Source organism: Sus scrofa, chromosome 6 (genome assembly GCF_054392235.1).
Source record: "Sus scrofa isolate SSC_HxYL_T2T_F1_AM1 chromosome 6, Sscrofa_HxYL_maternal_Yorkshire_Landrace_v2.0, whole genome shotgun sequence".
Taxonomy (NCBI): Eukaryota; Metazoa; Chordata; class Mammalia; order Artiodactyla; family Suidae; genus Sus; species Sus scrofa.
The window spans coordinates 29,114,975-29,141,492 of record NC_139388.1 but is presented as its reverse complement, the minus strand read 5'-3'; the positions used below and the strand labels follow the sequence as shown (position 1 = coordinate 29,141,492).

Below are 26,518 nucleotides of genomic sequence, written 5' to 3'. Positions count from 1 at the left end.
AGTTATTGTACTTTTCAATTCTAAAATTTCTATGTGATTCTTGTTAATAATTTACCTTTCCTTATTAATATTCTCTATTTGATGAGTCACTGTCATAATTTTCCTTCAATTCTTTAAAGAAAAATTTTCCTTTAGTTCTTAGTGTTTTTTGGCCTCACCCATACCATGTGGAAGTTCCCAGGCCAGGGACCGAACCCTGAACTGCAGCCTGTGCCACAGCTGCAGCAACGCTGGATCCTTAACCTGCTGTGCCACAAGGGAACTACTCCCCACCCCCGCTGCCCCCTTGCTGAGCTCCCCTTTTTTTTCTGGCCACACCTGAGACATGTAGAAGCTCCTAGGTCAGGGACTGAACCTGAGCCACAGCAGCAACCCAAGCCGCTGCAATGACAACACCAGATTCATCCTTAACCTGCTGTACTACAAGAGAACTCCTCTTTTAGTTCTTTGAACATACTGAAAAATAACTGCTTTTAAGGCTTCTGTCACTAAGAACCATCATTTGAGCTCTCTCAAAGCTTCTATTTCCTGCTTTTTTCCAAGTATCAGTCACACTTTCATGCTTATTTGCATATCTTCTAATTTCCTATTAAAAACTGGATATTTTAAATATACTACAGCAACTGAATCATTCCTGCCTCCAGAGTGCTGTTGCTGTTTCTTTGCCTACTCAGTGACTTGCCTAATTTTGCAGAGTTTATTTCCCCAGTAGTGTGTAGCCTCTGAGGTCACTGCTTAAACCTTGCTTTCTAAAGGGTTACCCCTGGGTCAGCAAAACCTGGTGGTCAGCCAATCACTGGTGAGAGGTTTTACTTATAACACCTTGAGCCAGAAGGCTTCCATCCTTTGCCACTGGATGTGTGTGGTTCAGGGGAATACCTTTATAAAGCACAGGGAGTTTATCAGTCTACCTTGTGGTCAGCCAGTGACCAGTAACTTTCAAGGGCCCTCTTTATCCTCTACTGAATAGGTTTAGCCTTATACATGCACACAGCCTTCCGGACCATGAGAAGTTAAGTACGATCTTAAGAGGGCTCTATCACTTTCTTTTCTTTTCTTTCTTTTCTTTTTTTTTTTTTAGGCTGTACCTGCAGCACATGGAAGTTCCCAGGCCAAGGATTAAACCCATGCCAGAGCAGTGGTCTGGGCCACTGTAGTGACAACACTAGGTCCTTAACCCACTGCACCACAAGGGAACTCTTAGTTCTCTTTCTCTAGATGTCCCTGATAAATTTCTGGCTAGTCTATTTTGTTGCTTCCTGCAACATCAGCCTTCCCAGATTGTTTGCCAAAGAGACTTCTGTTTCCTTTTTTAAGATTTAAAAAAAAAAAAATCAATCAATTTTTGGCCACATCCATGGCATGTGGAAGTTCCCAGGTCAGGGATCCAACCAGAGTCACAGCATTTACCCAAGCCACTGCAGTAACAACACTGGATCCCTAACCAATGTGCCACAAGAGAAATCCTACTACTGTTTTCTTTTTTTTTGGACAGGGGCAGGGGGCTTGCCCACAGCATCTGAAAATTTCTGTGCCAGGGGTCAGTTCCATGCCACAGCAGCAACTGGAGCCAGAGCAGTGACAATGCTGGATCCTTAACCCACTGTGCCACCAGGGAACTCCCATGTTTTCAGTAATATCCCTGAGCAGATTTTTTCAAGCTGATTTCAATGAAATCAGCTTCTCCAAGAGGACAGCACAGTTGTCAGTCCTCATGGCTTGCCTTTGTGTCCAGGGTAGAACTTCAGGGACCAGAGAGCTAAGGGAGAAGATGGGAATAGTTCCTGACCAAAATGCCAGACTATCACTGTTCTTATTGAAATTCACTAGTTTTGTTTGAATAAATGCCTCTCAATTTATGTTCTTTGGTTAATTTCCAGAAACCTTAAATGTTTTTTTACAATTTTAAGTTTAACCATTGCTTTTTGGCTAGAGAATTTGCCAAGCTCCTCACCCAGCCATTCCCAAACTTCTGCTCCTAGGAGTTCCTACTATGGCTCAGGGGGTTAAGGACCCATCACTGTCTCTGTGAGGATGCAGGTTCAATCCCCGGCCTCGCTCAGTGGGTTGAGGATCTGGCACTGCTGCAAGTTGTGGCATAAGTCACAGATGTGGCTCGGATCTGGTGTTGCTGTGCTGTAGCGTAGGCCTCAGCTCTGATTCAACTCCAAGCTAGGGAACTTCCATATTCTGCAGGTGCTGCCATAAAAAGAAAGAAATGAACAAAACCAAAAGGGCTCCTCCTACATTTTATTTTAAACTGGGCTTTTCAACCCTCATAATGTGGTTAAGATTTAGAACAAATATTAATCAAAAGCATCTACTGGACTTTGAAGTGCCCCACTAAACAGAGAACAGTAATCCCGCAAACTTTAGAATCACTGAAGGGAAAATTTTCCCAAAATCAGGACCAAAATTTGTGTCTCAACTTCTTCAGGATTCCTTAATATTACAAGAACATGAGACTTTCTATACTTACTCTTTTTTAAAAAAATATTTCCGGAGTTCCCGACGTGGTTCAGAGGTTAGAGAACCTGACTAGCATCCATAGGTTGCGGGTTCAATCCCTGGCCTTGCTAAGTGGGTTAAGATCCGGCGTTGCCGTGAACTGTGGTATAGGTCACAGACGCAGCTTGGATCCTGTGTTGCTGTGGCTCTGGCACAGGCTGGTGACTACAGCTCTGACTGGACTCCTAGCCTGGGAACCTCCATATACTGCGGGTGCAGCCCTAAAAAGACAAAAAGACAAAAAAAAATAAAAATAAAAATAAAAAAAATAAAAAGTTCCTACTTTGATAATAACAAACTAAATAAAAAAAAAAGGACAAGAAAGGTGGAGAGGCCCTGGATCTCCCCCTTTCTGCTTCCCCAAGCATCTCCCATTCCTAGGCCCACAGCAGGAACCACTCCTTGTCTGTCCTGCGGTGAGGTGAGAATTGACAAACATGGAAGTGGTGTGTGTATGTGGCGGGGGGTGGGGGGGAGATGCTGGTGGGGGGAATCAAGGATGGAGAGAGGGCCAAGAATTAGAAGGCTTTCCCTCATCCCCCATCAGAGCTAGAACCTTGGAGGAGGGTTTTTGAGGGAGCTGTGAGGTCCACAGCTGTGCCTCAGCCTATGAGACGGTAGAAGATCCAGCATCCAAAAGTGACCCAGTGACTGGCCCAGCTGAGTTCTGACCACTTGTGGACAGTGTATCCCATGCTGTAACCCTGCTCTTCTGTGGTGTCATCTACATCAACATCAAACAGGGAACCCAGATAGGCCAGGTGGAAGATGGTCAGGGCCCCAAAGAGCAGGTTTAGGGCTCGCACAGCCAGGCCCAAGCGATGCTGGTGTGAACAGTCTGGTGGGCATCGTTTTGATAAGACACAGGCACTGAGGATCCGAGCCAGGCGCTTTCGGAGGACGTGTTCTACGTAAGTGATAAACGCCAGGGACAGCAGCACGGCAGCCAGGTGGAAGCTAAAGCCGTGCAGGAGGGCGCTGGCTGCATAGGTGACCAGCACAGCTGAGAAGGTCCCCATGTGGAGAGCATTCTTGAAAACATAGTTATTTAGCCAGTAAGACATGGGCAGGTTCCAGCTTGTGACAACTTCTACCATGGATCGGGGCAGCTCCACATTCAGTGGCTTAGAGACTGTTAGGTCCCATTCCAGGTGATCCTTCTCTTCGGTGAAGCCGGCCCCAGCCAACGTGGCTGTGGCCTCGGACAGAAAGCCCACAAAATAGTTGCTGAAGTGGAAGGAGACAGCACTCTCGTAAGCTCGCAGCCACTTGCGAAGGAGGTGGTCACCATCAAGGGGGATGAAGTATGGGAAAAGGTAGGGGCCCACACAGGTTGACAGTACAAGACACAGCAGGGCCAGTACCAGGCTCTGGGTCACTTTCTGCAGCCACTGTCTGCTTAGCGGGCGGCCTTGGATAGCCTGTACGTAGCTGTGGAAGGATATCCAGGGCCCAAAGATGATGGTGCCCACGAAGTAGAGGTAGCCCATGAACTCCATGAGTGAGGGCACCACACCCACCTCACTGCGGTCCAGGTCAAAGCCCAGAGATATCACCTTCATGGCCACAATCATCTGGGCCCCTCGCATCTTGTGCCATGTCACAGTGTCCACCATGTACGTTTCACCCATAAGTAGGTAGCTTAGGATGGTGATGGAGAGGAAGATGCCACGATGGGAAGAATGTTGGCAGAGGAACAGCACAAGGTAGCACAGGAGGCTGAGCAGCACGACCCAAACCATGTGCAGCTGGAAGAAGTGGTACAGGCTGAAGAACCCACCTGCCACGGCGCTTGCATGCTTCAGGTAAGATGGCAACCCAAGCCTCCAGAGGAGACGGCAGGCGAGGCAGATGGCAAGTAGCAGCCAGATCTGGTCAAGGCCCTGCTGGGCAGTAGGCAGGAGACAGCCCTGCAGCAGTTGTTGGAAAAATTCCTGACGGCTGAAGGTGGCCATTGTGGACTGCAGCAGATGGATGGACAGATGGACAGACCTGGCAGTAAGGAAGCTGTGGTCCAGGGAACAGGGGATGCACCACTGCTGCTACTACAGGCGACACCTCCTCCAGGCAGCCTTCCTGGCAGGCTGCAAGACCAGGACCAGCTGGGGCTCCCAGGATGGTACTCTATACTTACTCTTAAAGACTGGGTGAAACAGATCTCCAGACAAAGGCAAGATTAGGGATAAATAAAGGGACCACAGTCAGTAAAGCCTGAAGTCACCCTACCTGGGCTCGCTCCTCATCAAACTCCAGGCAGCCCATACCATCCAGTCTCTGGAGATCAATCCAGCCTTTCCAGATAACACACACTCCATTCAGAATCATGGGAGCCTTCAAATATACCTAGGACACAGAAAAAAAGTTTGAAAACCAATGATAAGCTATTAGACACATGAAAAACAAAGGGCAGACTTACTTAAGAAAACTGGTTTTCTTTGGAAAAAGAAAAAGAAATACAAAATTAAGAATTATAGGAAAACATAGCCTCTGGCCATATTATATACATTCAGTTAATCTAGTTTACCAGGATTCTATTTCTACTCACAATTTTTTCAGATTATTTTTAAAAGGAAGTTCTACAGGAGTTGACACTGTGGTGTGGTAGGTTAAGAATCTGACTGCAGCACCTCTAGTTGCTGTGGAGGCACAGGTTAGACCTTTCAGCTCTGAGCAGTGAATTAAAGGGCTCAGCATTGCAACAGCTGCTGCATAGCTCGCAGCTATGGCTCAGATTCAATCCCTAGGCCAGGAACTTCATATGCTGCAAAGGAGGGAGGGACGAAGGGAGAGAGGGAGGGAAGAAGGAAGGGGAAAGACAGAAAGAAAAAGTGGGGAGGGAGGAAGAAGTAATGAGAAGGAGGAAGGAAAGAAAATGGAAATTTTATACATTTTTTAAAAATTAATATAAGGTGATACTTGAAGTAGACATCATTTCTCTTGCAGCTGAGGCTAGGACAATGAGGTACTTGGCCTTGTTTTTTTTTGTTTTTTTTTTTTTGTTTTTTGTCTTTTTGCCATTTCTTGGGCCGCTCCCGCGGCATATGGAGGTTCCCAGGCTAGGGGTCGAATCCGAGCTGTAGCCACCGGCCTACACCAGAGCCACAGCAACACGGGATCCGAGCCACGTCTGCAACCTACACCACAGCTCACGGCAACGCCAGATCTTTAACCCACTGAGCAAGGGCAGGGACCGAACCCGCAACCTTATGAACTAGTTGGATTTGTTAACCACTGTGCCACGACGGGAACTCCTGGCCTTGATTTTTGAATCTTAAGTGGAAGGACATTAAGATGTAAAAAACTGGAGTTCACTAGTCCCTGAAGAGAGTACATAGTGTTTTCCCCTATTCGGATACCTAGAACCACCCAGGGACAGGCTTTTCGTGTTTTCTTTCAGTTTTATAAGCTACCTCATAGATTCCTGGTAAGTAATGCTGCTTTTTTCTTTTTTTTTAACTTAAGTTAGCTGGTGTTGATTTCTACTGTTTTTAGCCAAAGCACTTTAACTGATACAACATTTATTTATTCATACTAAATATAAGAGAATTCATCTGTTTCAAGTAAAAAATCCTAGAGCAAGTTATTTTAGGTATGACTTCTAAATTTAAATTACTTTCATTTTTGACCACCAAATTATTTTTTTCTCTTTTTTTTTGGCTGCCTGGAAGCATATGAAGTTCTTGGGCTAGGGATCAGATCCAACTGCAGCTCTGACCTAAGCCGCAGCTGCAGCAATACCGGATCCTTAAGCCACTGTGCCTGCGGACTGAATCTGTGTCCCAGCACTCCCAAGATGCTACCGATCCCAATGCACTACAGCAGGAACTCCCAAATTAATTTTCATATTGCCTGAAAATATAATTGTTCTCAAGAGAAATTAAGGATCCATCAAGAAAGGAAAGGTGGAGTTCCCATTGTGGCACAGTGGAAATGAATCCAACTAGGAACCATGAGGTTGTGGGTTCAATTCCTGGCCTCAATCAGTGGGTTGGGGATCTGGTGTTGCTGTGGCTCTGCCGTAGGCCAGCAGCAACAGCTCTGATTAGACCCCTGGTCTGGGAACCTCCATATGCCAAGGGTGTGGCTCTAAAAGGAGGAAAGAAAGAAAGAAAAAGAGAGAGAGAGAGAGAGAGAGAGAGAGAGAGAGGAAGGAAGGAAGGAAGGAAGGAAAGGTGCTAATGATATTTTCTTGAGGTGTGTATTTTACTGTGATACAGTAAGAAAAGATCAGAAAAGAGAAATTTGTTAGTTACTACATTCTCCCTCATAGTAACACCACACTATTCCAACCAATAGTTACTTAAAAAAACCAACGTTGTTATTTTAGGTCTTCTCTACCTTATTTAACATGAGCTTCTGAATGAAAATCAGCATTTAAAAAAATCATTTAATGCCTCAACAAAATTTTTTAAATGCAGAGGAAGCATAACTTTCAATGAACTTTCAAAATCCCAGGTTATCAAGTATGTCTTTATGTGAATAAGGTTCTTCATTTGCCCATTCCAAATATACTTTCTTTGGATAATCCCAGTGCTTTTGTGAGCTAAAATTAGCATTATTTATTATCAATAATTATATAAAATCAGTAAGACGGTTTCTCATTTTGAGGAGAAAGCTGGAAGCATCATCTTTTTTTTTACTCAAATCAGCAGTTTCTTCAACAAAAAATCCTGAGGCATTCTTGTTTTTAGAGAGATTTTAATAAATATCAATAATTACAAATATGCAAGAAAAATTAGAGACACCTATTAAAAAAAAAAAGACTTATACCTTCTCAGTACATATTTATTCTCCTCCACTACTAAACACAATTACTTTTCCTGTTAAGAGCCCCAATAAACTTTGCTGAATCAATTTCTACTAATACTGGAAAAAAGCCAAAAATATAATGTCCCAGTTCTCCTCCCATTTGGACTAAGGGAAACAGTCTACAGTTATAGCTGAAACCGTTTAACCACACATTTCCTTCTGTTCTGATAAGTGCTCATTCCCTTCCATTCTGTGAATTTAAAACTCACTGGTGTGCATCTAGTCAGGCAAGCGACTGTGAAAATCTCATATTTTACACCTCGCAAGACCTAAAAACAATACCCCTCTGTACTGCCCAGCAATATAACTTGACTCACCACATCTACTAATCAAAATTCCCACCTACTCTTTCTAGCAGAGGAGGGGGTGCTATATAGTGAGGAAATAGCATTTCACCTACTGATCTACCTCATTATTTTAAATTCTCATATCTAATAGCAGAACAAGGTCAACTTCATGATCAGACTCTATATCTGTCATCAATGACTTTATTAAGAAAACCAGTGATCTGTTTTGGGAAATTCCTAAATGGGTTCAGAAAATGGCTACAGTTCATCATCAAGACTAGTACCTGGAATTGTAATTTAAAATAATATTTAGATGATCTGATGATTTAGTTAGATGTTTACATTCAAATAAATACAGTTTTATGTGTAGACCACTTTCATAATTCATGAATACCAAACCTCAAAGTACGAAGAAAGTAATACCGTCTCTTAACAAGTTTGACATTTTGTAATATAATTTAATGAAGTCATTTACACATTAAGACTTTTTTCCAATGAAAATTATGACGGCTTATTTCAAACTGAAAAGAAAATGTATTAGAATATGACCTAGAGATTAAACCCACTGCCCTAAACAATGAAATGTTTTATATAAAATGGATTCTATATAGCCTAAAATGGGTAAACAGATTTGGCTAATCAAACACAGAAACAACAAAACAGCCTGCATACTTTTCCAAAATAAGTAAAATATCAGAGAATATGTTTATGATTTCACAGAAAGTTAAAAGTGACCACAGCCTCTTATTTTGTGTTCTTTTAGAAATAAGGCAAAAGTATTGCATGTTTTTTAAATTAACTCAAACTCTACATATCCGTTATTTGTGATGTTATTTCAATCCAAATTACATGTCACTTTATTTTCACATTGTGTAAGCAGTAGATTCAGCAAAAACACTTTCGTACCAACTGTGGCATTAGCCACATAATGGAATACTATTCAGCCATAAAAAAGGAATAAAGCAGTGACACCATGAATGAACCTTGAAAATATTACGCTAAGTGAAAGAAACCAGAAAAAGGCCACATGTTACATGATTCCATTTATATGAAATGTTCGACATAAGGAAATACGAAGACAGAAAGGATATTAGTGGTTGCCAGGGGCTAAGGGGAGATTGAGGAGTGACTTTTAATAGGTATGGGATTTCTTTTTGGGGTAATGAAAATGTTTTGGAATGAGAGTGGTGACAGCTGTAAATTTTGTGAATATACTAAAAAAATTCCTGAATTGCACACTCTAAAACAGTGAATTCTTACGGTATATGAATTTTATCTGGGTAGAGTTGTTATAAAAATATTTGCAGAAGTTCTCATTGTGGCTCAGTGGTAACGAACCCAACTAGTATCCATGTGGGCACGGGTTCGATCCCTGGCCTCGCTCAGTGGGTTAAGGATCCGGTGTTGCTGTGAGCTTTGGCGTACATCGCAGACATGGCTTGGATCTGGCGTTGCTGTGGCTGTGGCATAGACCAGCTGCAGCTCCGATTCACCCCCTAGCCTGGGAGCTTCCATGTACCCCTGGTGTGGCCCCCCCCAAAAAAAAAGAGAAACCAAAAAAAATATTTGCAATAAGTTTTATCTGTTATATAGGTGACATCTATGAGATCCGTAAGTGGAGACTTTGAAGCAGCACTCTGTGAAGAGATATGGGCTGATGATATAAATCTGGCAGCCATCAACAACACAGTGGTATTTAAATCCAGGGGAAAGGAATGATTCCCCAAGCAATAAGAAGAAGAAGAAAAGAGAAGGATGCATGAAGAACCCTGAGGAAATCGAACTTTTAAATGGTGGGTAGAAAAAAATTCAGCAGAGCAGGCTATGAACACCCAGTAAGGACAAATGAAAACATGTAAGGATCCAAGTGGCTAAAGGTTAGTTGTAGGTCCCCAAGTAAAAATTTCTCCTTTGTTAGATGTATAACATATCTAAGTATCATGTTACAGGATTTTTGGTTACTTGCAACTTTTAGCAATACTCTTATCTGAGGCAGGAGTTCTTAGTCTGAAGTTCAGAGAACCTACATGAGTTTGGGCTTATAAATAAGTTGCAAGAAGACCAGAAACCTCTCAAAATTCTGTGTAAAAATGTGTGTCTGTGCCCAGGTGCATTTTTCTAAGGAAGTCCAATGCTTTTACCAAATCCTCAAAGAGGTGTGCAAGGGAAAAAGGAATCAACTATAATAGTAAAAATGCAATTCTTTCCCTTCCCACACAGACACCAAGGTCTCTGCAGCCCAGGCTGAAGAGATGATTATACCCTTCATTTAGTAAAGGGACCAAACTTCTTAAGCAGCTAAATATTAGTGACCTTGGATTGTGAAATATAAGTGTCAGAGGAAAGATGTGAGAGAACCTTGTCAACTTCCCATTTATCAACCTGTACAAAATAGTCTTATCTCTGAAAGTCTGGAATCTACTTATTCTCGGAGTATCTAAATTTGGAAAAAGAGTTCCCTTTATTGAGTAGTTCAAAAGAAGATAAAGATAATAAAGACCGAATAACTGTAAATTTGCAAAGATTCCCATGCACATTAGTAATGAGCCATAAATAACATCAGTATACACAAAGGCTAAGTGTAAAAAGGTATTGATAAAATCAAGAAGCAGATACTTCACTCTCAAAAACCCATTTCGGGGAGTTCCCGTCGTGGCGCAGTGGTTAACGAATCCGACTAGGAACCATGAGGTTGCGGGTTCGATCCCTGGCCTTGCTCAGTGGGTTAACGATCCGGCGTTGCCGTGAGCTGTGGTGTAGGTTGCAGACGCGGCTCGGATCCCGTGTTGCTGTGGCTCTGGCGTAGGCTGGTGGCTACAGCTCCGATTCAACCCCTAGCGTGGGAACCTCCATATGCCGCGGGAGCGGCCCAAGAAATAGCAACAACAACAACAAAAAAAAAAAAAAAAAAAAAAAAACCATTTCGGGAGTTCCCCTTGTGGCTCGGTGGGTTAAGGACTCAACACTACCTCTATGAGGATACAGGTCTGATCCCTGGCCTCACTCAGTGGCTTAAGGAGCCGGCACTGCTACGAACTGTGACAGATTGCAGATGCAGCTCAGATCTGGTGTTGCTGTGGCTGTGGTGTAGGTCTCAACTGCAGCTCTGATTCAACCCCTAGCCCAGGAATTTCCATATGCCATGTGACTATAAAAAGAAAAAAAAAATCAATTGGAAAGAATATTTCACTTTCTTGTAGTAAACTATCAGAGCTTAAACACTTGTGACTCTAGTCTATAAATGTGAGCTATTAGGGAAAACAGTAATAGGGAATGACCAATACCCCTAAGGCCCTCAGTAAACATCTGAATTATGATTAACGAAAGAGCAGAAATACAACCGGCATTTAGAAATGTTTTTCTTAGAAGATTCCCTAACATTTCAATGTGGAAAGATTCACTGCTTCTATAGATGCTTATTACCTGTCATTTTGTATAGGGTATTACCATCAAGGCAGAGGGGGATACACCATGAATTAAAAAGAATTTACAAAAAACAAAACAAAACAAACAAAAAAAGACATGTTAGGAGTTCCTGTCATGGCTCTGCAGTTAACGAACCCAACTAGCATCCATGAGGACATGGCTTCAATCCCTAGCCTCGCTCAGTGGGTTAAGGATCTGGCGTTGCCATGAGCTGTGCTGTAGGTTGCGGTCATGGCTCGGATCCCGAGTTGCTGTGGCTGTGGCTGTGGCTGTGGTGTAGGCTGGCAGCTATAGCTCCAATTGGACTCCTGGCCTGGGAACTTCTATATGTTGCACTTGCAGCCCTTAGAAGACAAAATAAATAAATAAATACAACCAGTACATAAGTATTTAATAAATGAAAAAGGCAACATTTTAAAACAATAAGAGAGTATTTTATTTAATCAGTAGAGATGGGAAAACTGACTACCATTTAAAAAAAAGTTTGAAATAAAATAAATAAAATGATTAAAAATAGGAAAAAATGTTCACTCACAATATTGAACTGGTTAACAACTCTGGGGGGGCTTTTTTTGACAATAAGTGTGACTCTTCCTTTGCCCCAGCAATGTCATGCCTATGAATGTATCCTAATTTGTTTGTAATGGTCACACCCACAGCATACTGAGCTTCCCTGGCCAGGGATCAAATCCAATTCACAGCTGGGACCTATGCCATAGCTACAGAAACAGCTTAACCCATTGCAGGGGGAAGGGGATAAAACCTGAGCCACCAGAGAAAAAACACCAGATCCTTAATCCCCTGCACCACAGCAAGAAGACCATATCCTAAAATTTAATCAAAGATGTACACAGAACATTTGATTACAAGGCTGTTCAACTTTTTAAAACGGCTATACCTGTGACATATGCGCATGTCACAACCACCGCGACACTAGATCCAAGCTGCATCTGCAACCTATGTAATAGTTTATGGCAATGTGAGATCCTTAACCCACTAAGTAAGGCTAGGGATCGAACCTGCATCCTCACAGATGCTAGTCAGATTTGTTTCTGCTGAGCCACGATGGCAACTCTGAGGGCTTTTTAATAATGGCCAAAGGCTACAAATAACCTAGATGCTCAACTTTTTTTTTGCCTTTTAGGGCTGCACCCCTGGCATATGGAAGTTCCCAGGCTAGGGGATGAATCAGAGCTGTAACTGCCGGCCTACACCACAGCCACAGCAATGCAGGATCCTTAACCCACTGAACAAGGCCAGGGATCAAACCTGCAACCTCATGGATGGGTTCGTTAACCACTAAGCCATGAAGGGAACTCCCTAGATGCTCAACATTTTGTTGTTTAATGTTGAACCAACAAACATATCAAACAAGGGGCCTTAAAACAGAAACATTAAAAAAAGAAAACAAAAACAAGATTACGTACTAATTGATTGAGGAAGATATTGCGACCAGAGGCTTACAGGAGTCTAACTCTATACTTTCCTTGGAAGTAGTTGTTCAGTACTCATTAACTCTGTCTACAAGGACTTTATAGAAGATAACTACCATAAATTAAAATGAACTATAACTATTTTTTTAAAGAAAAGGAATATTATCACTATATTTAAGCCCAAGACAGCATGAGAAGAGTGAAAACTAAATGGGCTTTGGAATTAGATAAAATCTGGATTTAAATTCTAGTTCTATCAGTGTATTTGAGACAAATCATTGAGTTTGCTAATAAAGCATCAGACTCCTCACATATAAAATCAAGGCTAGGAAGAGTTCTCTTGTGGTGCAGCAGGTGAAGAATCTGTCATCGTCACAGCAATGGCTTGGGTTGCTAAAGTGGCAAGTGTTTGAGTCTTGGTCTGAAAACTTCCACATGTCGAGAATGCAGCCAAAAATAAAAATAAAATAGAAAATAAAAACAAAATCAAGGCTAAATACCACCTCTTTTACAGGCAATAGTAAATATTAGGTCATACAGATGGCCAAAAGGCACAAGAAAAGATGCTTAACATGGTTAATTATTAGAGAAATGCAAATCAAAACTATAAGCTATCACCTCACACCGGTGAGATTGGCCATCAGCAAAAAAAATCTACAAATAAATGCTGGAGAGGTGTGGAGGAAAAGGAACCCTCCTACACTGCTGATGGCAATGTAAACCAGTACAGCCACTATGGAGAATAGTATGAAGGTTCCTTAAAAAACTAAAAACAGAACTACCATAAGATCCTGTGATCCCACTCCTGGGCATATATACAAAGAAAACAATAATTCAAAAAGATAAATGCAGGAGTTCCTGTTGTGGCTCTGTGATTAACGAACCCAACTAGTAAATATAAGGTTGCAGGTCCCATCCCCGGCCTCACTCAGTGGGTTAAGGATCCCGCATTGCTGTGAGCTGTGGTGTAGGTCACAGATGTGGCTCAGATCCTGTTGCTGTGGCTGTAGGGTAGGCCGGCAGCTGCAGCTCTGATTCGACCCCTAGCCTGGGAACCTCCATATGCCACAGGTACAGCCCTTTAAAAAAAAAAAAAAAAAAAAAAAAAAAAAAAAAAAAAAAAAAAAGATACATGCAGCCCAATGTTCACTGCAGCACTGATTACAATGCACAAGACATGGAAGCAACCCAAATGTCCATCAATAGAAAACTGGATCAAGAAAATGCAGTATATTTAGACAACTAAATACTAGTCATAAAAAAGAATGAAATAATGCCATTTGCAGCAACATGGATGGACCTAGAGATTATCATACCAAGTGAGGTTAGTCAGATAGTGAAAGACAAATGTCATATAATATCACATGTGGAATCTAAAAAAAAAAAGATACAAAATGAATTCATACACAAAACAGAAACAGACTTACAGACACAGAAAATAAACTTGCAGTTACCAAAGTGGAAAGAGGGGTAGGGATAAATTAGGAGTTTGGGGTTAATATATACACACTATTTTATGTAAAACAGATAACCAACAAGGACTTACTGTATAACATAGGAAACTATATTTAGTATTTTGTAATAACCTAGAAGGGAAAAGAAACTGGAAAGATTTATGTTATGTATAACTGAATCACTGCTCTATACCTGAAAATAACACAACACTGTAAATGAACTATAATTCAATAAGTAAAAAAGATGGGTTTCATAAAAAGTTAGTTAAGTCAATGTACATAAACATAGATATTCCAGAAAGAGAGTATGTCCCCTGTCTTTTATTGTTTTTACTTCATTTCATTTAATTTCATTTTGCCTTTGCTTTTTAGGGCCGAACCTGCATATGGAAGTTCCCAGGCTAGGGGTCAAATCTGAGCTACAGCCACTGACCTACACCACAGCTCAAGGCAACGCCGGATTCCCGACCCACTGAGCAAGACCAGAGCCCAAACCTGCATCCTCATAGATACTAGTCAGATTTGTTTCCATTGTATCACAATGGGAACTCCAAGGATGTACCCTGTCTTTTAGTTGTAATCACTTCTGTAGTCTATTTAACAGATTCCTTTAGAAGACACTTGGTTCTGACTCATCCTCCTTTTAGTCACATGTTCCTCCCCATTTAGAAATGCAGAGTCAGCGGCTTGCCTGGTGGATAATCACTGTCGTCATTCAATCTCACTTGTCCCTGAATCATAATTGGGTTGCATCTAAGTGTAAAAAATAGCTTCTTCTATAGTGATTTAATGTCATTTGCCAATATATTTCTTACAGTTCAAAACAGAAAAGAGTACTTCTTATAGAAATCATAACATGGCTTAAAACAGAATGTGCCTGGAACTTAACAGATGAAGCATGCACACACACACATATACACACTCACTCAATAAATGGATTAACCAAAAGGAGAGCCCATCCTTTTGGCTTCAGGATGGAATCATGTGGAATCTTGAGGGATCTGAATAGTCAGAACAATCTTAAAAGAACAAAACTTGAGGACTCACACTTCCTGATTTTGAAACTTCAGTAATCAAAACAGTGTAGTACTGGCTTAAAGACATACATATACAGACTGATGGATTACAGTGGAAAGCCCAGAAATAAACCCTCACATATGCAGTCAAACCATTTTTTGACAAGGGTGCCAAGACTATTCAATGGGGATAGGACAGGCCCTTTAATAAATGGTGCAAGGAAAATGGCTATCCATATGCAAAAGAACAAAGCTGTGCCCTTACCTAACACTATATACAAAATTACTTCAGAACTCGTCAAAGACCTAAAACTGTAAAACTCTTAGACACAAGGATTAATGCTTCATAACACTGGATTTATATGTATTTCTTGGCGATGACAAGGCACAGGTAAGAACAACAAAAACAGACAAACTCGACTTCACTAAAATTTTAAATATGTGCACATCGAAAGACAATGAGTAAAAAGGCAACCCACAGAATGGGAGAAAATATTTGCAAGTCATACACTTATTAAGGGATTAATATCCAACATAGAGAATTCTCAGAACTCAACAACAAAGAAATCCCCGAACAACTCAATTCAAAAATAGGCAAAGGACTCGAATAGATATTTCTCTAAAGAAGATACATAAACAGCCAATAAATACATGAAAAGATGCCTAATATCACTAAACATCCAGGAAATGCAAATCAAATCTATGATGAAACATTATGTATAAAATAAGTACAAGGATAATATTGTATAACACAGGGAATAGAGCCAACTTTTTATAATAACTATAAATGGAATATAACTTTTAAAAAGTGACTCACTATATTCTACATCTGTAACTTACGTAATACTGTACATCAACTATATTTCAACTAAAGAAAGAATAAAGCTGTTATAAAAATTTTTTTAAACTCTACAAGGAGACACCACCTCACACCCATTAGAACTGTTATCATCAAAAAACAGAAAACAGGAGTTCTTGTCATAGCTCAGCGGAAATGAATCTGACTAGCATCCACAAGGACGCAGGTTTGATCCCCGGTTTGATCAGTGGGTTAAGGATCCGGCATTGTTGTGAGCTGTGGTGTAGGTTGCAGACATGGCTCAGATCTGGCGTGGCTGTGGCTGTGGTGCAGGCCAGCGGCTACAGCTCTGATTCAATCCCTAGTCTGGGAACTTTCCTATGCTGCAGGTGCAGCCCTAAAAAGACAACAAACAAAAAACAGAAAACAAGTGTTGGCGAGGACAAGAAACTGGAACTCTTTTGTGCATTGCTGTGGAATATAAAAGAAAACATCTGCTGTGGACAGCAGTATGGCAAGTCCTCAAAAAATTAAAAAGAGAATTACCGTATGACCCAGCAATTCCACTTTTGGGTATACACCTAAAAGATCTAAAAGCAGGATCTCAAAGACATATTTGTATGCCTCTGTTCACAAGTGTTATCCACAATAACTGAAATGTGCAAAAGACTCATGTGTCCAATGACGGATGAATAGATAAGTAAGATGTCATCTGTACATACATACAACTTCTGTGTGTGTGAAAGCAAGTAGTTTAATTTTTTTTCCTTGGCCATGGCATGCAGCAGTTTGATGTGGGATCTTAGTTCCCAGACCAAGGACTGAACCCAGGTTGCTAGATCACCAGGGAACTCCCAGGTTTTTTTAAATGTTTATTTTATATTGGAGTATAGTTGATTTACTATGTGGTATTAGTTTTAGGTTTATAGCAAAGTGAATCTATCTACTCTTTTTCAGATTCTTTTCCCATATAGGCGATTACAGAATATTGAGTTCCCTGAGCTATACAGTAGGTCCTGGGTTTTTTTTTGTTTTTCGTTTTTTGTTTTTGTCTTTTTGCCATTTCTTGGGCCGCTCCTGCAGCATATGGAGGTTCCCAGGCTAGGGGTTGAATCGGAGCTGAGCTGCCGACCTACACCAGAGCCACAGCAACGTGGGATCCGAGCCGTGTCTGTGACCTACACCACAGCTCACAGCAACACCGGATCGTTAACCCACTGAGCAAGGCCAGGGATTGAACCCGCAACCTCATGGTTCCTAGTCGGATTCGTTAACCACCGAGCAACCACGGGAACTCCAATAGGTCCTTGTTGATTACTTATTTTATACACAGTAGTGTGTACATGTTAATCTCAAGCTCCTAATTTGTCCCTCCCCCCAACAACAGAATATATTCAACCTTTTAAGGAAACTCCACAATATGCTACAACATGGATAAATCTTCCAGATTTTATACTAAGTGAAATAAGGCAGTCGTAAAAAGACATCTACTGTATGATTCCACTTATAAGACATACTTAGGGTAGCCAAAATCATACACACACACACACAAGAATGGTGGCAATGGGAAGGGAGAGTCAGGGAATGGGGAGTTACAGTTTAATGAGTATAGAGTTTCAGGAGTTTTTTTGGTTGTTGGGTTTGTTTGTTTTTTGGGGTTTTCTTATTTTTTTTATTTTTCTTAGGGTTACACCTACAGTATATGTTAAGTTCCCAGGCTATGGGTTCAGTTGGAGCTGTAGCTGCCTGCCTACACCACAGCCACATGGGATCCAAACCACATCTGCAACCTACACCACAGCTCATGGCAATGCCAGATCCTTAACCCACAGAGTGGGGCCAGGGATCAAAACCACATCTTCATGGAGCCACATCTTCATGGAATCAGGTTTATTAACCCTGAGCCACAATGGTAACTCCTAGAGTTTCTGTTTTGTAAGATGAAAACAGTTATGGAAAACCTCCTGTTAAAAAAAAAAAGAAAAAAAAAAAAAAGGTAAGTCATGGTGAGCCTAGACTCAGAAATACAGAGTAGCCCCCTCTCTCCAATCATTACTTCCTCCATACCTCCAGCATACTGTGAACACTGGCTCACATTGTGCCGGCTCCCCAAATCTATAATGAACCCCAAGTTTTCACAACCCAGTCAGAACTCTGCTCACAAACCTCCACAGAGAGGCTCTTAAATTTCACAGGGAAGTTGAATCCAAAGTTGGCGGTGGGATTTTGTTCAACTTATCTTCTATGAACTTTCATGCAGAAATGACATTATGGTCCTTTATTTACAGTGCCATGAAGTTTGTGCTTGCTATATGCAGTTTTCCAAAATGAAACAATGCACTGTTTAGAAATATATGCATAAAAATAAAATGATAAAGAAAAGTAAGAGAATAAATACATCAATCAAGATAGTGAGAAGTTTTTTTGTGGAGGGGGGAATAGGAACAATGGAGTATTTTGTATTCTTAAAAAAATTTTTTATATTAGTGGATTTACAATGTTGTCAATTTCTGCTGTACAGCAAAGTGACCCAGTCATACACACACATATATATGCATTCTTTTTCTCACGTTATCCTCCATCGCATTCCATCACAAGTGACTAGATGGAGTTCTCTGTGCTACACAACAGGATCTAGGAGAGTGGAGTATTTTAAGGCATCACTGTCCAACAGAAATATAATGGGGGAGTTCCCGTTGTGGCGCAGTGGTTAATGAATCCGACTAGGAACCATGAGGTTGTGGGTTCAATCCCTGGCCTTGCTCAGTGGGTTAAGGATCCGGCGTTGCTGTGAGCTGTGGTGTAGGTCACAGACGCGGCTCGGATCCCATGTTGCTGTGGTTCTGGTGGAGGCAGGCAGCTACAGCTCCGATTAGACCCCTAGCCTGGGAACCTCCATACACCGCGGGAGCAGCCCAAGAAAATGGCAAAAAGACAAAAAAAAAAAAAAAAAAGAAATATAATGGGAACCACAAATGCAACTCACATACATAAATGTAAATTTTCTAGCAGCCATGTTTAAAATACTAAAAAGAAACAGGTGAAATTAATTACAGTAATGCCATTAACCAAATATATCTAAAATACCATTTCAACATGTACGCAATATAAAAATTATTGTTATATTTTTTTCCTTTACTAAGTTTTCAAAATTCAATGTGTATATTTTCCACATACAGCACATGTCAATTAGACTAGGCACATTTCAAATGCTCAATAGTCACATGTGGGCTAGTGGCTACCACACTAGATGTCACAGTTCTAATGCAGTAGAAATACTACTACCTAGTGTAGAAATACTGTATATCAATAAAAATATTTTACTGAAGTATAGTTGATTTACAATGTTTCATTAATTTCTGCTGTATAGCAAAGTGAATCAGTTACATATGTGTATGTATAGGTATATAAACATATACAATATATATTTTTAATGGTCACACCTGCAGCACATTTAAGTTCCTGGGCCAGAACCAGTGACTGAAGCTGAGCTGCAGCTATGACCTATGCAGCAACTGCGGCAAGGCTGGATCCTTTATCCCACTGTGCCAGGCCAGGGACAGAACCTGCACTTCTGCAGTGACCTGAGCTGCTGCAGTCGGATTCTTAACCCACTGCATGAGAGCAGGAATTCCAATGTATTCTTTTTCATATTTGTCTTTATTACAGTTTATTATACAATATAGAATATAGTACCCTATGCTATACAGTAAAACTCTGCTATTCATCTATCCTATATATACCAGTTTGCACCTGCTAATCCCAACCTCCCACTCCTTCCCTACCCCACCCCCCTTTTCTTTGGCAACTACAAGCCTGTCCTGTCTGTGAGTCTGTTTGTTTCTTACATGATAATCTCTACATCCATTCATGTTGTGGCAAATGGCATTATTTCACTCTTTTTTATGTCTGAGTAATATTCCATTGCATATATACCACATCTTTTTTATCCATTCATCTATCAATGGACATGTATGTTGTTTCCATGTCTTACCTATTGTAAATAGTGCTGCTATGAACACAGGGGTGTATTATCTATTTGAATTACAGTTTTGTCTGGTATATGCCCAGGAATGGGATTGGACTGCTGGATCATATGGCAACTCTATTTTTACTTTTTTAAGGAACTTCCATACTATTTTTTTTTTTTTTTTTGGTCTTTTTGCCTTTTCTAGGGCCACTTCCTGCGGCATATGGAGGTTCCCAGACTAGGGGTCTAATTGGAGCTGTAGCCACCAGCCTACGCCAGAGCCACAGCAATGCGGGATCCGAGCTGCGTCTGCAAACTACACCACAGCTCACGGCAACGCCAGATCCTTAACCCTCTGAGCAAGGCCAGGGGTCGAACCCGCAACCTCATGGTTCCTAGTCGGATTCGTTAACCACTGCGCCACAACAGGAACTCCCATACTATTTTCTATAGTGGTTGTACCACTTTACATTCCCACCAACAGTGCATGAGGGTTCTCTTTTTCCCACACCCTCTCCAACATTTACTATTTGTAAACTTTTTAATGATGGCCATTCTGGAGTTCCTGTCCTAGCGCAAGGGAAATGAATCCAACTAGGAACCATGATGTTTCAGGTTCGATCCCTGGACTCTCTCAGTGGGTTAAGAATCTGGCGTTGCTGTGAGCTGTGATGTAGGCCAGCAGCAACAGCTCTGATTAGACCCCTAGCTTGGGAACCTCCATATGCTGCAGGTGTGGCCCTAAAAAAACAAAAGACCAAAAAAAAAAACAAAAAAAAAAAAGGCCATTCTGACTGGTGTGAAGTGGTACCTCACCGTAGTTTTTGGGTTTTTTTTTTTCAGATGTGTCTGTGGCATGCGGAAGTTCCCAGGCCCAAGGATCAAACCTGTGCCACAACTATAACCAGAGCCACAACAGTTTACTGCATCGAATCTTTAACCCTCTAAGTCATGGGAGAACTCCCTCATTGTACTTTTGATATGCAAGAAATACTATATCTTAACTTAATTAGAAAGTACATGGATGTTTCTTTTATTATTATTCCTAAAACCATAATATGTTTTTAATTTACTCTTTTATAAGATACATTTAAAAATGAAAAGGTAACTGGCTTTGAAAGGGAAAAGGCATTAAATAAAAAATACATTTGAAAAATAAAATACATAGAATAACCTCACCTAATTTGGGACATTTTATAAGGCATTTTAAATGACAACAAAAATCACATTGTATCACATTTTATAACACAAAAAGCATGCTGAAATATTATACTGGTTTTACTGTACAGTCCCACTTAGAGTTAATGTCATGTGTTGTTAAGTCTTCACTAAACATCATTTTTCATAAGAATGCTCCACCTAGAAACAATGATGGCGCACTGTGTGGAAGAGCCACTTTTTCTGTGAGCCATCTGAGAAGATGCTCATGCATCAGTAACACTCATACTCTGAGACAGACATGGCTTGGTTAAACTGAAAACTTTTAGTCTAATCTAAAGTTTGGGGAGCTCCTGTTGTGGCTCAGTGGAAACGAATCTGATTAGTATCCATGAGGACATAGGTTCAATCCCTGACCTTGCTCAGTGGGTTAAGGATCCAGCGTTGTTGTGAGCTGTGGTGTAGGTCACAGACACCGCTCAGATCTCGTGTTGCTGAGGCTGTGGCGTAGGCTGGCAGCTGTAGCTCCGATTGGATCCCTAGCCTGGGAACCTCCATATGCTTCAGATGCAGCCCTAAAAAAACAAAAAATAAATAAAAAATAAAAACAAATAAAACAAGGAGTTCCTGTCGTGGCACAGTGGTTAACGAATTCGAAGGACCCATGAGGTTTCGGGTTTGATCCCTGGCCTTGCTCAGTGGGTTAAGGATCTGGCGTTGCCGTGAGCTGTGGTGTAGGTTGCAGATTTGGCTCAGATCCCGTGTGGCTGTGGCTCTGGCGCAGGCCTGTGGCTACAGCTCCGATTCGACCCCCAGCCTGGGAACCTCCATAGGCTGCAAGAACGGCCCAAGAAATGGCAAAAAGACAAAAAATAATAATTTAAAAAAATAAAATAAAATAAATCTTGGTAATTTGTAATATGATTTATATTCTTACTTTAACACTGTGAGACACTGAACACTATTTCTGGAATGTGCAACTCCAAACACCTACTTTGAACTGACTTTGCTTAAGTCCTTGCCCCACCCTAGAACAGCTCCATATAGCTCCCTTCATTCCTTAATTCTCTCTTCCTGGCACTTTTTCACTCAGGGTAATGAACATTACCACTCTAAGTTTATATAAATTCTTTACAGCTTTCAAAACTTTTCCAAGTCCTATTTGACTTTTACAACCCTCCAATGAGAAAAAAGTTAAAAGAAATCAAAACTGAAAAATTATTCACCTACAGCTTGTAAGTGGTACAAGCTAGCATCCAGAACTCACCCAAACCACAGTTGCATTAATGGACTACATTATTAATGTTTTTTAAGTATCACAGGGTATGTAAAAGCAGACTATTTCCCTAAAAAATAGACTAGAGAGGAGTTCCCGTCATGGCACAGTGGTTGGTGAATCCGACTAGGAACCATGAGGTTGCAGGTTCAATCCTTTGCCTTGCTTAGTGGGTTGAGGATCCAGTGTTGCCGGGAGCTGTGGTGTGGGTTGCGGACACAGCTCAGATCCCACATTGCTGTGACTCTGGCGTAGGCCAGTGGCTACAGCTCCAATTCGACCCCTAGCCTGGGAACCTCCATATGCCGCAGGAGTGGCCCAAGAAAAGGCAAAAAAAAAAAAAAAAAAAAAAAAAAAAAAAAAAAGACTAGAGAGTCAATTTCGTGGTTAAACCCTTAGCATCTAGAACAATAAATAATACAGAACTCTTCACATGACTTTAGAATATCATATGAATAGTTCCCCCTCCTCCCAAAATAGACAGCTTAACTAGTTTTGCCATCTTCATTCTATGATTCAAAGTAAACAATGCAAGAGTTTCCTTGGGGTGCAGTGGACTGAAGATCCAGTGTTGTCACTGCAGTGGCTTGGGTAGCTGCTATAGTATGGGTTTGATCCCTGGCCTGGGAACTTCTACGTGCCCTGGACACAGCCAGAAAAAAAAAAAAAAAAAAAAGTAAACAATGCGTGTTTAAGAAAGTCCTAAAATGTTCTGACCTAGGAGAAATAATTTCAAGTGAAAAGCATACAAAATTAATTTATAAAATTGTTTCTTTTTTTAAAAAATTTTTATCGCCATACCCACAGCATATGGAAGTTCCTGGGCCAGGACTGAACTCATAGCTGTGACAACATCAGATCCTCTAACCCACTGCACTTGCGCTAGGGATTGGACCCACACCTCCACAGCAACCTGAGCTGCAGCAATTGGATTCTTAACCCACTGCACCACGGCAGGAACTTCAACTCTGTTTCTTCATTAAGAACAAAAAAAAGGTCATGAAATAAAAAAGGCAGACGCTTATTGTTATCCATTTGAGTCAACTCTGTAAGAATTATTTCTAAAAATATTACAGCTTACATCACCAAATTATTAACGTAAAATTAACACAAAAATTGATTATGTGTTTTCCAGGAGCTTGATTATCACTGCAAATATCAACCCATTCTTTTTTTTTCTTTTTTTCCCAGCCACACCCAAGGCATATGGAAGTTCCTGGGCCATGGATTGAATCCAAGTTGGGCCAGGGATTGAACTGGCAATATCACAGAGATGAGCCAGTTCATTAACCCACTGAGCCACAGCTGAACTCCTATCACTGCAAATATTATTCACACTCCCAGTTAGAAAAAATAATTCAAGAAAAGTTGAGGGTTGAAAGAAAAAACATGGACGTTAAAGACTGTTCTGAAGTCATCAAAATGAGGTCTAAAATGACCATATTAAAATATTAATGGTTATGAGTTCCCCTGTGGTGCAGTGTGAAAAAGATCCAGTGTTGTCACTGCAGCAGCTTGGGTTGTTGCTGTGGCTCAGGTTCCATCCCTGGCCTGGGAACTTTCACATGCCACAGGTACGGGGCCCCACCCCCCAAAAAAGAATGGTTATTCATTCCCTCTAATGGGAGAAATAACTTGGACCAAAATAACTTTGGAAGACTTTGGAAGGTGGTATGTGGAGTTTCTGGCAACTTACCTAATGATTATTTATTAGCAGCAGTGCGGTAAACTGCAAAGAACAGACTCTTGTATGAAAAAGACCTGGGTCTGGATCTTGGCTCTACCTAGGAAACAGATTACAAGACTTCTGAAGATTTATTTAGCGTCTCCAGGCCCCAGTTTCCTTGGCTGTAAAATCAAGCTATCACTAAATGTGTTCCAATATCAAATAAAAGACTTCACCATAATGCAGGACTAGAGAATTAGCGATGATATAAATATATCTATTACTGATGGTGGTGATCACCATAAAAACTAGTTTGCAGATTGTCAAAATGTATTTTAAATGGTCCAGGCTTCTAAAAATGTTATGTTATGAATTAGGGATAATGAAGGTGGTACACTGCAAATATAATAAAAACCACTGAATTGTACAGATGGATAAGATAGTGAATTCTATGATATGTGAATTTTTTTTGGCAATTAAAAAGAAAAATGGCTCAGAAGCTCCTGCTGTGGATCAGCAGTTAATGAACCTGACTAGCATCCATGAGGACACAGGTTTGATCCCTGGCCTCATTCAGTGGGTTAAGGATCCGGTGTTGCCATGAGCTGTGGTGTAGGTCGCAGATGTGGCTCAGATCTGGCATTGCTATGGCACAGGCCAGCAGCTACAACTCCGATTGGACCCCTAGCCTGGGAATCTCCACATGTCAAGGGTGCGGCCCTAATAAGACAAAAATTTAAAAATTAAAAAAATTTTTAAAAAACGGCTCAAGAGTTCCTGCTGTGTATCAGTGTAACCCAAAATAGGAGTTCCCATTGTGGCTCAGCAGTAAAGAACGTGACTAGCATCCACGAGGACCTGGGTTCAATCCCTGGCTTGCTCAGTGGGTTAAGCATCTGGTGTTGCCATGAGCTGTGGTATAGGTTGTGGACTCGGCTTGCATCCAGCGTGGCTGTGGCTGTGGCATAGGCTGGTAGCTGCAGCACCAATTGGACCCCTAGCCTGGGAACTTCTATATGCTGTAGGTGCAGCCCTAAAAAGACCAAAAAAAAAAAAAAAAAAAAAAAAAAGAGAGAGAGAGAGAAAGAAAAAGAAAAGCACCTAACATAGCATCCATGAGGATGCAGGTTTGATTCCTGGCCTTGTTCAGTAGGTTAAGGATCTGGCATTGCTGCAAGCTGCAGCGTAGGTCAGCAGCTGCAGCTCCCAATTAACCCCTGGCCCAGGAAACTTCCATGTGTGGCAGGTACAAGTGTAAAAAGAAGGAGGAAAAAAAAGGCTCAGCAGCAATGGTCTGGATAGCAAAGGGATGGCAAGCCAGGTCTGAAAAGCTAGAATAAGCAATACCCTGAAAAAATTTAGGATTCTCTCAAAGGGCCATTATTTAAAATAATATTCTCCAAGCAAGGCCAGACTTATTAGAAAATTATCATTTAATATGGGCAGAATATTTTATTTGACAACATCTAAATTCTCCTAATGGAAATGCTGAAGCCACAGGCTCCTAAGCTACTCTTTAATTCAAAGATTAATCTGCCTTTACATCTGAAGTTTTAAAATACAAACGGGCTCAGTATTGACTGTATACATGGAAAAAAGTTTTCATCCATAAAAACCTGCCAACCATTCCTAGACTTGGCCCTCTCCTTAAGACATACAATATAGCACAGCAAAGCATAAGTCCTAAAAGCACAGTTACACTGCCAAAAGGCCTTTTTTTTTTTTTTTAAGGGCCACACCCATGGCATATAGCAGTGCCCAGGCTAGGGGTCGAATCAGAGCTGCAGCCACAGCAATGCAGGATCCGAGCCACATCTGTAACTTACATACAGCTCACGGCAAGGCTGGATCCTTAACTTACTGAGCAAGGCCAGGGATGGAGCTCATGTCCTTATGGATCCTAGCTGGGTTCATTACCGCTGAGCTTTGAAAGAAACTCCCCAAAAGGCACATTTTAGGTATTACTTTAAATTCTTGGCTCCTAAATACACATGAACTTTAGAAGGCCCAGCCTAAACTAAAAGGTCATAATAGACAACAATTTCCAACTGTTTACATTGTATACTTTCATAAAATAAGGTAACAATAATTAAACTTCCTACTAACTCACTGTCTATAATAACATGAACACAGTTAGTCTGTGGCTTTTAATCTGCAGAAAATGAAGTGTAAAAGAAGTGATAGCAAAGAAATAAAGTCTCTGTGCCTGCTCAAGCTATAAAGCATTGAAATTTACAAATGCTTCCTTACTAGTAAAATGGATATCAAAAAAGCATCAGCCTGAGTTATCTATGTATTTATTAAAACAGCACCTGGCACATAGCCAGTGCTGCAGAACTATTTGCTATTATAATTCTAATTTTTTTCTTTTTTTCTTTTTACAGCTGTACCTGCAGCATATGTTCCCAGGCCAGAGGCTGAATTGGAGCTGCAGCTGGGGCCTACACCACAGCCACCACAACACTGGATCCCAGTTGAATCTGTGACCTACACCACAGCTTACAGTGATGCCAGATCCTTAATCTACTGAGTGAGGCCAGGGATCAAACCTGCATCCTCACAGAGACAACACTGGGTCCTTACCTGCTGAGCCACAGTGGGAATTCCTATTATTCTAGTTCTTTAATGAGGTTATTCTAGTTCTTTAATGAGGAAATTAAAGTACACAGTAGCTAAGGGAGTCCTATATATTCAGAGGTGGTTAATAAACATTTTC

At 41.0% G+C, this 26,518-nt stretch overlaps 2 protein-coding genes and 1 pseudogene across 18 annotated transcripts in view; 1 reads left to right on the top strand and 2 right to left on the bottom strand.

Annotated features, from left to right (window-relative positions):
• The window catches only part of TK2 (thymidine kinase 2), a 1,024,677-nt gene that overhangs the window by 524,728 nt on the left and 473,431 nt on the right, over positions 1-26,518 (top strand). The gene's annotated exons all lie outside the window — the stretch shown is intronic.
• LOC146402263 (protein-serine O-palmitoleoyltransferase porcupine pseudogene) overlaps positions 1-26,518 on the bottom strand; it is a 48,016-nt pseudogene that overhangs the window by 4,546 nt on the left and 16,952 nt on the right. For all 3 annotated transcript variants that reach the window (XR_014805776.1, XR_014805774.1, XR_014805775.1), the window contains one exon: positions 2,792-4,851. The product of XR_014805776.1 is annotated as a protein-serine O-palmitoleoyltransferase porcupine pseudogene, transcript variant X3 (transcript). The remainder of the gene's footprint in view (positions 1-2,791; positions 4,852-26,518) is intronic.
• Positions 1-26,518, bottom strand: part of CBFB (core-binding factor subunit beta) — a 67,179-nt gene that overhangs the window by 23,923 nt on the left and 16,738 nt on the right. For 7 of the 14 annotated variants that reach the window (XM_084960175.1, XM_084960174.1, XM_084960178.1 and 4 more), the window contains one exon: positions 4,735-4,851. In XM_084960175.1, the coding sequence (XP_084816301.1) occupies positions 4,735-4,851 (117 nt within the window). Of the gene's footprint in view, positions 1-2,791; positions 4,852-15,272; positions 17,697-23,832; positions 23,921-26,518 lie in introns of those variants that run through there. The other 7 variants (XR_014805804.1, XR_014805805.1, XR_014805802.1 and 4 more) reach the window with 3 other exon arrangements.